General features: G+C 33.1%; 1 protein-coding gene across 1 annotated transcript; it reads left to right on the forward strand.

Moving 5' to 3' along the window:
- Nucleotides 1–11,122: 11,122 nt before the first annotated feature.
- On the forward strand, nt 11,123–12,866 carry LOC107851466 (RING-H2 finger protein ATL54). The gene has a single exon (XM_016696500.2). The coding sequence runs from the start codon at nt 11,389–11,391 to the stop codon at nt 12,478–12,480; it is 1,092 nt and encodes a 363-aa protein (XP_016551986.2). The 5' UTR covers nt 11,123–11,388; the 3' UTR covers nt 12,481–12,866.
- The last annotated feature ends 264 nt before the right edge of the window (nt 12,867–13,130 follow it).

Here is a 13,130-nt window from a genome sequence, read left to right on the forward strand (position 1 = left end):
GGAACTGCAAGTGATCATCCATGATCTCCTTGCGGAAGGTTTGATCATGAATGAAGCGTTTCAAGTAGCAGCAATAATAGAGAAGCTATCACCTATGTGGAAACACTTCAAGAACTATTTGAAACACAAACGTAAGGAGATGTCAGTCGAAAATCTAATTGTACGACTATGCATTGAAGAAGATAATGAATTTACAGAAAGAAGGTCAAGAGAAAATTCTGCAATGAATGGATAAACATTATAGAAGATGACCAAAACAACTCTAAAAAGCTAAAGAAAGCTGGAAATGAAAGCAATCAACCCAAGAACAAGTTCAAGGGAAAGTGCTTTAACTGTGGCAAGATTGGCCACAAATCAATAGATTGTCGGGCCCCTAAGAAAGGCAAAAAAAAAGGACCAACCGAATTTAGCTGAGTCCAAAAAAGAAATGGATGATCTATGTGCTATGCTTTTCAAATTCAACTTGGTGGGAAATCATCGTGAATGATGGATGGATTCTGGTGCCACCCGCCATGGTTGTGCTATTAAGGAGTTGTTTTTGACATTCGCTCCGGCTCAAGTAGAAGAAAATATCTACCTGGTAAATTCTGCTACTGTAAAGGTAGAAGGAACAAGAAAAGTGTGCTTTAAAATGACTTCAGGAAAAGTGTTGACACTCAACAATGTCTTGTATGTTCCGGAGTTAAGGAAGAACTTGATTTCTATATCACTTCTAGACAAGAACGGATTCAAATGTGTATTTGTTTTTGAAAAAATTATACATAGTAAAGGGGAAGTGTATGTAGGAAAAGGCTACCTCAATGAGGGCCTATTCAAAATGAATGTAATGAATGTTGAAATCAATAAAAGTTCAGTTTCTTCTTACTTTCTTGAGCCTTATGATTTATGATATGAACGATTAGGCCATATTAATTACAAAACATTGCGAAAACTGATTAACTTAGAAGCTTTGCCTAACTTTGAGTGCAATAAATTAAAATGTCAAACGTGTGTGGAATCAAAGTAATCTAAGCATCCATATAAGTCCGTTGAAAGGAATTTCAATCCCTTAGACTTAATCCACACTGACATTCGTGATATGACGTCAACACCATCTCGTGATGGAAAAAAGTATTTTATAACTTTTATTGATGATTGCACTAGATATTATTATGTCTATTTTCTAAATAGTAAGGATGAAGCAATAGATACATTTAGAAAATATAAAACTTAAGTTGAAAACCAGTTAGAGAAAAAGATCAAAACAATAAGAAGTAATAAAGGCGAAGAATGTGAATCTCCCTTTGTGCAAATATGTGTAGAGAATGGAATTGTCCATCAAACTATAGCCCCATATTCACCTCAATCTAATGAAATTGCGGAAAGAAAAAATTGAACCTTGAAGGAAATGATAATGTCTTACTAATAAGTTCAGGTTTACCGCAAAACTTGTGGGGAAAAGCTATCCTTACGGCTAATCGAATACTAAATAGAGTTCTTCATAGTAAGACACAATCAATTCCATATGAAAAATGGAAAGGAAGAAAACCCAACTTGAAATATTTTAAAGTGTGGAGGTGTCTAGCGAAGGTCCAAGTTCCTATGCCTAAAAGAGTAAGGATAGGACCTAAGACGGTGGATTGTGTGTTCATAGGATATGCTAAAAGTAGTAAAGCATGTTGGTTTTTAGTTCATAAATCCGAACATCCGGATATTAATAAAAATACGATAATTGAATCAGATACTGCTGAATTCTTTGAACACATTTATCTGTATAAAACTAGACATGAATAGTCTAGTGAGGGGTCTAAACGAACTCTAGATGAACCAAGTGAGTATCCAAGATGTAGTACACATCAAAGAACATCAACTTCATTTGGATCGAATTTTGTAATATTTCTCTTAAAAAATGAGCCTCAACTGTTTATAGAAGCGATGTTGTCGCTAGACTCATCTTTTGAAAAAAGGCAGTCAATAATGAGATTGATTCAATCTTAAGCAACCATATGTGGGAGTTGGTTGATCTTCCTCCAGAAAATAAACCTTTCGGTTCTAAATGGATCTTCAAAATAAAAATGAAAGCTGATGGTACTATTGAAAAATACAAGGCAAGACTTATTGTAAAAGACTTTAAACAAAAGGAAGGCCTTGATTACTTTGATATATGCTCTTCAGTAATGAGGATAACGTCAATTCGGATGTTAATTGCCTTGACGGTAGTATATGGTCTTGAAATCCATCAAATAGATGTGAAAACAGCATTCCTAAATGGAGAATTGGAGGGAGAAATTTACATGGAATAACCTGAGGGTTTTGTAGTTCCAGAAAAAAAAAATAAGGTGTATAAACTTGGTAAGTCACTTTATGGACTAAAATAAGCACCTAAACAATGACATGCAAAGTTTGACCAAACCATGTTGGCAAACGGGTTCAAGATTAATGAATGTGGTAAATGTGTTTACATTAAAGACACTCGAAATCACCAAGTCATTGTTTGTTTGTATGTGGATGATATGTTGATCATTGGTAGAGATATTTCGGACATAAATGCTACGAAACGAATGCTTGAGAGCAATTTTGATATGAAAGACCTTGGAGTTGCGGATGTGATCTTGGGAATAAGAATCCATAGAACTCCACAAAGGTTAGCATTGCCACAGTCTCATTACATAGAAAAGGTATTTGACAAATTTAAGTATTTAGAATTTGATATTGGCAAGACTTCATTGAATGTGACCTTCGCACTTCAAAAGAATGAGGGTAAAAGTGACTCACAGTTGGAGTACGCAAGAGTATTAGGATGTTTAATGTATGAATTGTACACGATCAGATATAACACGCGCTATTAGTAAGTTGAGTCAGTACATGAGTAATCCCAACAAAACTCATTAGATGGCAATGAAAAGAATTTTGGGGTATCTTAAATATACCCAAGACTATGCTTTGCATTATAATAAATATCCTGCGGTACTTGAAGGATATAGTGATGCAAAACTGGATCACCGGTTCAAATGAAGTAAGATCCACAAGTGGATACATATTTACAATAAGTGGAGAATCATTCTCTTAGAGATCATCCAAACAGATATGTATTGCTCGCTCTATGATGAAATCTGAATTTATCACATTGGATAAAGTCGGTGAAGAAACAGAATGGCTCCAAAATTTCTTGGAAGACATTCCTTATTGGCCCAAACCAGTAGCACCAGTATGTATACACTGCGATAGCCAAGCGGCAATAGGTAGGGTAAAGAGGATGATGTAAAATAGTAAATCTCGTTACATAAGATGGAGACATAATACTGTTAGAGAACTTCTCTCTAGTGGAATTATCACTGTTGACTATGTAAAGTCAAAGGATAATATGTCGGATCCACTTACAAAAGGTTTGTCTAGAGAAGGAGTTGAAAGGACATCCAAGGGAATGAGTTTACGGCCTAGGACAAGTCAGCATAGCGGTAATTCTACCTAGCAGATTGTAGATTCCAAGAGCTAGGTTCAAGGAAATCAAACAAAGTTATGTTTGACAGGTTCAACATTGTCAATATACTCAACCCATTCTCATGATGTGGACAATATTTAGTAAACAAGGATAAGACTTATACTGTGAAGTCTTTTAATGATTATTCAAATTTGACAGATTTGACTAAATAGTTTAACCTACAGGATTGAATGCTTAGAAATTACCTATGTGAGGGAGAAGTCGAAGGCGCTTCAAGGAGAATGTTAGTAAAAGCCTATTCTCTAAGCTCTCATGAGATCGGGACGTGTTCATGGCTTAAACAAATAAAACCGTGAGAACCATAAATGGTAAAAGGTTGGTTGTATGACATGTGTTGTCTAAGTGTACATTAAAGCTCGACGGTTCAAGGATATCAAATCTATGAATTGACCGAGTGCATCCGACACATGTTCATTACCGAAAGTTCAAAGGAAAACCCCCTTATCCAAATGCAATCAATCTTTGCTTGATGATCACATACTTGTCCGTAAAGTTTTACAAAGAATAGTCATTCGCCATTCATGTCGGGATTGTTGAGTTCAATTGGTGTGAATGAAAAATGGAGGGACACAACCTTTAAGGAAAAAACGTATTGTTTTGGAAAAGGAGTGGTTGTTCGGATATTTGTGTCTGTTTAGAAAAAGACACAATGTTTCGAATGAACAAACATGACTCTTCCAAAAGATACACCTTTTCGGATGAACCATTGCCACCTTTCGGAAGGGGCACTTGATGGCTATATAAACCTGCATTTATCCACAGGTTTAGGTACGAAAATTTTTCTGCAATAAAGTTCTTCTTGTTTTCTGAAAATATACTTCATGTGATCATCTAATCGTTGAATGAGTTCGAAGAGAATCTGATCGTTTGAGGTACCACTACAGTCGGATTGTTAGGCCATTTTATCCTGGGAGGAAAATTCCGCAACCTCGAGTACTTGAGGGGAATTATTTCCTTAAGGACACTTCGTGAAGTCGAAGGACTTGCCTTTTCTATTTCATCTAAATTTTGGAAAAAAAAAAACACTTCCTTGAAAGGTCTTTTTGATCTTGTGTTGAGGGTGTTATATAACTTCATAGGTGTTCTTGTTTTTAGACTTGAACTTGTGCTGAAATTGTTGTGCCTAAATACAGATTCTTATACCCAAAACATTAAAAATAATATATACACTATTATGTGTGTGCGCATGTCTACTCTCATGCATACTGTTCGTTAATATATAAAAAATGTATACATTTTTCGGCTATCTTTTTCAAGTTTGATTCGAATTTTATTATTAACAGAGCATTAAACCATCATATTGTTGAGCGAGAAATGGGCTTAAATTCTAAATATGACCACATGGACTGTAGCTTAGGTGTGAGAAATGTATAAATAACATAAATATCAACCTTTTGAAAGTAATTACATTTTCTCCTATTTTTTTAATTATTTTACTCTCTTTTCTTATTAATATACATAGCATAGCCGACATATACATAACATTCTGTGTATATGTTGGAATTTTTGTAGTATATTTAGGGAGTTGAGATTTTTTATAATATTAGAAATATAAGTTGTGTATTTGTGTAATTTTTAGGAGAAATAAAATAATAGGGAGAGAGTGTAATTATATTAATAGGGAGAGAATAAAGTAATTAAAAAAGTAGGAGAAAGTATAATTTTTTTAAAAGATTTGATATTTATGTTATTTATACATAATTAATTATGGGTTAGGCAAGCAGGCTGGCATATTATAATTGTTAGTCACCAGAATCAGTTCATCACCTAACCTACCAAATTTCACTTTAATAGGCATTTTGATGTTTGACATATTACTAAACGGCAAAATATCAGCTGCAGTATTAATTATTACGACGACTTCGAGACCAAAAAGGAAAAAGAGAAGAATAAACTATACTCCAGTATCGGATCATTAGAAGAAAAAGTAATCAATAAAGTTATTACAATGAAATGATAAGCTTTCATTCTCAATTAGAGGTTTTAGGCTTGTGAATTCTATAAGGTACGGAGTATTGTTTAGTAGTAGTGTTTGGGAACCAATTATTCATGAACGTAGTACTTCCCAGAGCGCAGCTTTGAATTTAGTTGGATCCCAATATAAATATTTATCATCGGATGAAAATCCTAAAATAAAAAGAAGAAAATACTTAAGGTAAAAAGCGTTTGTTTGAAGAGAGATTAGAGATTTGTACGACTTATTTGCATATTTCAAGAACTAAAATGTTGATCAAGACTTCTTTTTAATGGTACCTCATGAAGCTTGGTGATTTTCTTCTCAGTTTATTATAGTTATTATATGTTCTTTCTTTGGTTGCCAATTTACTGTTATTTCATTAGGCATATTTGGCGCTACCTTTTGTTTTTGGAAGTAATTTTTTGATGGAGATTGTTTCATGAATAAAACAGGACATGAAAATTAAAAAGAATCTAAAAGTCTGTTTGGATGGACTTATGATGTTTGACTTATTTCTATTTTTTTGGCTTAAACACAAGTGTTTGAAATCAGTTTTTAATTTATTAAACATTATAAAATACTTAAAAATTATTTTGACTTAAAACACTTCAAATAAATCAATCCAAAAAGTCTCAAAGACATTTGGTGGCGTTCATTTCCTTCACCTCATATGTAGAGCAGAGTTGCAACCAGCAGACAGCAGCTATAATTAATTTCAAGTAAAGAGTTCACTCTAATTACTCTAAAATTTCAGTACTGTTGCCAAACAATTGTTACATCATCATTACTATTATGTTTAGGCATCTCAGTTTAGGTGGAAATTTTTTATTAAATGCATTTATAAATAATAGGTAAAATGGTTCGATGCACCCTTGCATTATATCTGTTTTGTAATATAGATACTCCTACTTACATGTTTGTCATTTGAACCCTTGAACCCATTAAAAAGCAATATTTTAAACACTTTTTTGGTGATTGTAACACACTCGCCCCACGTCAGCTTCCACGTCATTTTAAATACTACATTAAATTTCACATCATTTTTAAAATGCCACATAAAAAATTAAATATTAAAAAAATGAAAATTTTAAATTAAAAATTAAAAAGAAAAAAATTAAAATGATAGTGGCCAACAGCTCTTTCTTCTCCATCTTCTCTCTTCTCTATCTCCACCACCGCTACCGGTGTGATAGCCACCCGCTAGCTTACCCCACCAAAAAATCCCAAAAGTTGTTGAGCCAAACGCCACCAATTTACAATTGAATGTTGTGCCACCAATTGTGAATTCCCGTGACGGCGCCGCCACCGCGTCTGACCGGCAAATCGGAAAAGTCCCACACCAGAAGGGGCGCCTTCTTACGGGGAACAAAACCCACCAAAAATTTCCAAGAGTTTGTGGGTCAAATGTCATCAGTTTTGGTTCGTTTGCTGCGCCACAAATCAAACTAATTTGGCTTTAATGGTGGTGTGGCCATGGCAGCCTTGGCCACAGATTAATTTACCTTTTAGAATCTAAATATCAGTCATTGGTCTAATGCCCGTTGATTCTTACAACATGCTTGTATAGATTTCTTTTGTTTATACTGGCCTAAAATTTTAGCTGAGACATATTTCATTAGTATAGATAGATAACTTAAGTTCGTATCAATAAAGTAAGACTGCACTCTTTGCAACTGTGTCATCTGTATATTTTCCGAAGAAGTAGAATACCTCCTAGTGACATTATGGCTGTCTTTTATTGTGTTTTACTCTTGTTTGACAATTTCTATCATTGATAATGGCTTAGTATTCATCTACTGAAATGCAGGCGCGTGCCTACACGCGTTTCGTTCTACTCAGCCATTTTAATGTCACATAGGTCCGGTTAACGGTCAAAGGTTTTTTTAATGGGTTCAAGGGTCCAGTCGACAAACATGTAAGTAGGAGTATTCATATTACAAAACAGACATAGTACAAGGGTCGATCGAGCCATTTTGCCTAAATAATATGCCAAAAATAAATGTATAGACACTTTTAAATGGTATTGCTCGACTAATTGCATTTTTAGGTCTACTAGTTAAGCGCTGCATTCCGGGAGTTACATTTGACATTCGAGCTTCAATCTCTATATATACTCCCTCGTTTTCGTTTTATTTGGACCCTTTTTTACTTGACATCTGTTTATGAAAATATTTATTAAGAGTTTATTTTACTAAACTAGCCTTATTAAATATGTTTTGAAAAGTATAAATTTAAGTATTATACTCTTTATATAATTATTTAATGATAGTACTAGTATTTGATGAACATGATAATCTTCTCTTGATTTCACAAATTACACAAGAAAATTAAAACAACTATTTTCAAGAAAGGATAAAGTAAAACAGAATGGAGGGAGTACTTCTTTCACTTACTTTTAGGCGAAATAGTCTCGTGGACACTTGTACTTGTCTTGATTTGTAAATTAAACACTTTTACTTACACTTTTGTCATTTGAACCCTTAAACCCGTCAAAATAAATATTCTAAACCCTTTACCCATCAAAACATAACATTTTAAACTTTTTTTTCAGCCAACTATAATATGAGTGTAATACACTCGATGACACGTGGCATGCCATGTCATTTTTCAATGACACGTAGAAAATTAAATATTCAATATATTATAAAATATAATATTTTTTTTAAAACTCCCCCATGCCATCCCCACCCACCCCCACCCCTCATTTATTCAAAAAAAATTATTTATATTATATTTATATTTGAGACCTATCAAAATAATCTAAAAATGACAATTTCATATCTTATTACAAAACAATCATTCAATAATATAAAAAAATTATGTTGAATATTTCAATAATCATCAATCAAAAAAACACTATTCAAAACTCATCCAACCCCCTCAATAATTAAAAAATAATATTCACTAATCTAAAAAAAATTGATCAAAATAATTACAACATATAAAAATAATTTGTTCAATTTTTGAGACAATTCTTGAATTTGAAAATCATATTTTTTTGTGAAACTATTTTTTTAATTTTTTTTTGGGGAAGGGGGTTGCGTATGTGTGTGTGTGTGTGCGTGTGCTAGGGTGAGGGTGGGGGGACAGGGGGAATGAATGGTGCGGGGTGAGAGGTGAGGGGTGGGGGAGACGGGAAAAAGATGGGGAATTGGTGCCGGGTGGGAAGGACGAGGAAAGGCAGGGCATTAGACGGCGGGGGGGGGGGGGGGGAAAGGAGTGGGGGTGGTGCGGTGTGTGAGGGACTGGGGAGAGGGGACTTATATGGGGTAGGGGGTGGGGAATGGTTGGTGTAGGGAGTAGGAGGGAGGACGGGGAGAGAGGGGCTGGTATGGGGTGTGGGGGTGGGGGTGGGGATGAGGGAGTGGGAGGGTCAAACGAAGAAGAAGGTGGATTTTTTTTAATTTACAATCTTTTGAAAAAAAATATTTTAAAGTAAAAAAAAATTGACTTCACTGGCTGAAAAACGCGTGTTTTACGGGCATATTTTTAAATCATCAATTTAATGTCACATATGCAAACAAAAAAAAGGGTTCAAAATATTCGTTTTTAATGGGTTAAAGGGTCTAGATGACAAAAGTGTAAGTAAAAATGTCTACTTTATAAGTGTTCACGAGACCATTACTCGTCTCTTAAGAAATAGTAATATTATAAGTTTTTTACACAATATTCATATTAACTAATGTATAACCTTAATAGCCTGTTTGGTTAAACTTCTAAAATCTACTTATTTTGATAAGTGTTTTCTTTATAAATGTTTTTCAAAAAATTACTTTGGTAAAAATCAATTTGTGTTTGACCAGCAAATTTTTTTTTTTTTAATAATACTTTTGAATAACAATTAATGTTTGACTAAGCTTTTAAAAGTGCTTTTAAATATATTTTTTCTTCGAAAGCAAATGAATGAAATGTAATTAAAGTTTTACATCATTTTAAAAATGAGTAGTGGTTTGTGTATATGAAGTTTGATAATTCTTCATTCGCTAATTAAATTTTGAAGTTAGAGTTAGTTCTACCACCTCACAAGTCATTGAAAAGTTTATCTTAAGTAGGGGTGTATATAGGTTGGGTTGGTTCGATTTTTATTAAAAAAAAATCAAACCAATCATGTCGGTTTATTAAAATTATAAACCAAATCAAACCAACATAAAATTATTTTTTTTGATTTAGGTTTTAGTCGAGTTTTTCGATTTTTTTGATTTTTTTTTATAATCTTTAGTTTTTATAATTATATTGTGATCGAATATTAGATCAAACATGTTTTCACTCATGTGCTAATGAAAAATCATAATTATGAAAAAATGAGGAGCGAAAAACTCTTTTGAAACTAAAAAGTGAGATGAAGAGTGAAAAATTTAGGTTTTAAATATTATATTGGGTTTTTGATCATTTAATTAGCAATTAATGGACAAATATTACAACTTAAAGGCCCAAATCTAAATATATATCGGGCAAAATTCAGAAATAGCATACTTATCCCCTTAATTATGAGTTCATAGCAACAATTTCATAATTACATAATATAGTAAGTTGTATTTTGTATTTTTGCAAACTGTTGTTACAAAAATATAAATACATATGATTTTTACTGCCCTTATGATCGATATATATTTTGTATTTTTGCAAACTGTTCCTATAAAAATATAAATACATACAAATACATATGCTACAAAATGTAATTTGATAAAAGTGTTGCTATTTTTTGTAATTTAATAATTAAGTATGCTACTTTATGTATTTTTTTCAATATTTGCATTTACTTTCAAATTACTGAAAATTACTAAAACTAGATGAAAAAGTATTTAAAAAGTATATTATAATTAATATTTTATGTATAAAAATTTTTGAATATTATATATATATATATATATATATATATATATATATATATTATGTCGGTTTGACTTTTTTTTTTTGTTAACACCAAACCAAACCAAGAATGGTCGGTTTTTTTTTTCTAATACCAAACCAATCAAACCAAATTATAAGTCAATTTTTTTTTCAGTTTGATTTGATTTATTGGTTCGATTTGACTTGACGATTTAGTATGTAAACCCCTAATCTTAAGCTTGTCACTGACAATATTTATTTTACCTTGACCTTCAAATAGTTGACTTTATAAGATACTCGGGGATTTGCTAAATAAATTGTGTGGCCCTTGAAAACTCGCTCCACATTTTTCTTTGATCTGATGTCTTCTTAATTTCTATAGGTAAACGAGTAAAACATTTATTTTATATATTACTTAGGTTTTTTGAACTTCAGTAAATAAGCAAATCTTTCCGAATGCCTTTTACTTATTTTGATTATTAATCATTGTGACTTACAAAATTTTATGTCAGTTTCAAATATGTTAATTTTATTTTTAAAAAATTGAAAATTTGATGTTTAAATTTATAATTAAAATATAAAAGTTACTCTCGAAATTGAAATTGTGCTGTATAAATTGGGACAAATTTCATTTCTATCAATTTAAAGAAATGTCACATACCTATATATTTAAAGATAATATAACTTTCAAATTTCATTTACACCTAGTAAGATGATTTATAGTTATACAATTGTCTAACATAGACATTTGTTTTGCACCTCACATGTCTTCTTCATTTTTTTTCTCTTAGACTCTTTATCAAATAATCAAATGGTGCTATATAAATCGGGAGTAGTTGAGTTTTCTTTAAAATTAACTATAAGTAGCTAAGGGACCTTGCCACGCTTCCTAATTGACAACTACCCAGTGAGAAGTTTAGTTATATGGATCACAATGACTCCTCAACTAAATCATCATTTTCTACCCACAACCTAACCTAACTCCATTATTATTTTCTTTATTCATGATCAAGAATCACTCCTACCAACCCCGCCCCCCCGCCTCACCCCCTCCCCCACGCCACCCTCCCCTCTTCCATTTCAATAATATTCACACTTTTGTTTCCTTTTGATCTTGTCAATGGCCATGAGGCCACGAAAGCTATTTCCAACATCTAACCAAACAATAGATTGTCATGTTGTTTGTGACTCAACATGTCCTTATGGCTGCTATCCATATCCTGATATGGACTATTACATGCCACCACCACCAACACTGTTACCACAACAATCACCAATTCAATCGAACAACAAACTTGTTCAAAACATTTTACCTTATATTATCATCTCCGTCGCATTGCTTGCTAGCTTGTTCCTACTCCTTAGCTACTACTTAATCGTCGTGAGGAATTGCTCGAATTGGAATCGTAGAAGAACAACAGGATTGCGAGAAGAAGGTGATAGCGAGGAGTTTTTGGACGAAAATCGAGGTCCTGTTACTGATCATCCAATTTGGTACATCAACACTGTGGGACTTCAACCTTCTTTAATCAATTTGATCACAATTTTCAAGTATAAAAAAGGGGATGGTTTAATTGATGGAACAGAGTGTTCTGTTTGTTTAAATGAATTCCAAGATGATGATTCTCTTAGATTGTTGCCCAAATGTAACCATGCCTTTCACATCCATTGTATTGACACATGGCTTAGATCACACACGACTTGCCCCTTGTGTCGTGCTGCTATTATCTCCGACACTTCAGCTGCCCCCGTGGGATCAATCACCACCATCTCGAGTACCAATACGAGTCCCAATGAAGTTAATGGTTCACATAGAGATATAATTTTAGAAGCGAACAACAACCGCAATCAAGCCAGAGAAGGGCAATTTCAAGAAAATGCGAGGGGAGTGAGTGATGATCAAGATGAATTCCAAGGGATTGAACGTCCTGAGACTTCGAAAAAAGATGATATACTACAACAGCAAATGAGAAGGTCAGTCTCAATGGATTCATCAATTGCTACAAATATAGGACTACAAATGGTTGTGTTAGCAAAGGGTGAAGGTGAAAAAAACTGTGTTGAAACAAAAAGAAATGAGGAATCAAGCTCTTCGAATTCAAGAATCCAAAGGGTCATGGACACTGCTTTTTCAATGAAGAGATCATTATCTTATGGTGGGAGGTCATTTTTCTCGAAAAATCGAAATCCTAGTTCAGTACTTCCATTATGAACCAATTTTAGTTGCTCAATTGAAGAGATCTATATGAAATTTCTGCAAAAACATAGCAGTAAGAGACATGGGATTTGTGGTAATTGTAAGCTAAGTTGTTCGGACTTTCAAAAAATGTTGCCGCAGCCTAGTCGGATCCTCCAAAATTGCACTACTTTTGAAGGATCTGACACGCACCTTATGACATTTTTAAAGAGTTCGAGTAACATAGATTATAAGCCTGATGTCTTACTGACTTACGCTAGTTGTACAGGTATGAGAAAAAGTTTGGTTTATAAATTAGTTTCAGAAATAAAAAGTGGTCCACAACCTCAAAGATCATCTGTAATGTTTTGTGACCCAAATTTCAAGCATATATCAAGTAGGAATGAAGTTTGCCTGCATTCTATCCTTTCCAAATTCAATTTATGGGATCACATTGAGTATGTTGTTCTTATTGTTATATCATGAAGGGCGATGACTGAGAATTTTTATCTGGCAAGATCAGTTAATTCGAATGAATTCTAAGGGTGGGTCTGGTACATTGGTGAATTCAAAATGCCACAACGATTTCATATTAATATAATGATAATTGAGTTTGATCAAATATTTATAAATATATAGGGTTTGGTCAAAAGATACGTGAAAGGTGAACCATAAGTTACACTATT

Source organism: Capsicum annuum, chromosome 12, assembly GCF_002878395.1.
Source record: "Capsicum annuum cultivar UCD-10X-F1 chromosome 12, UCD10Xv1.1, whole genome shotgun sequence".
NCBI lineage: Eukaryota > Viridiplantae > Streptophyta > Magnoliopsida > Solanales > Solanaceae > Capsicum > Capsicum annuum.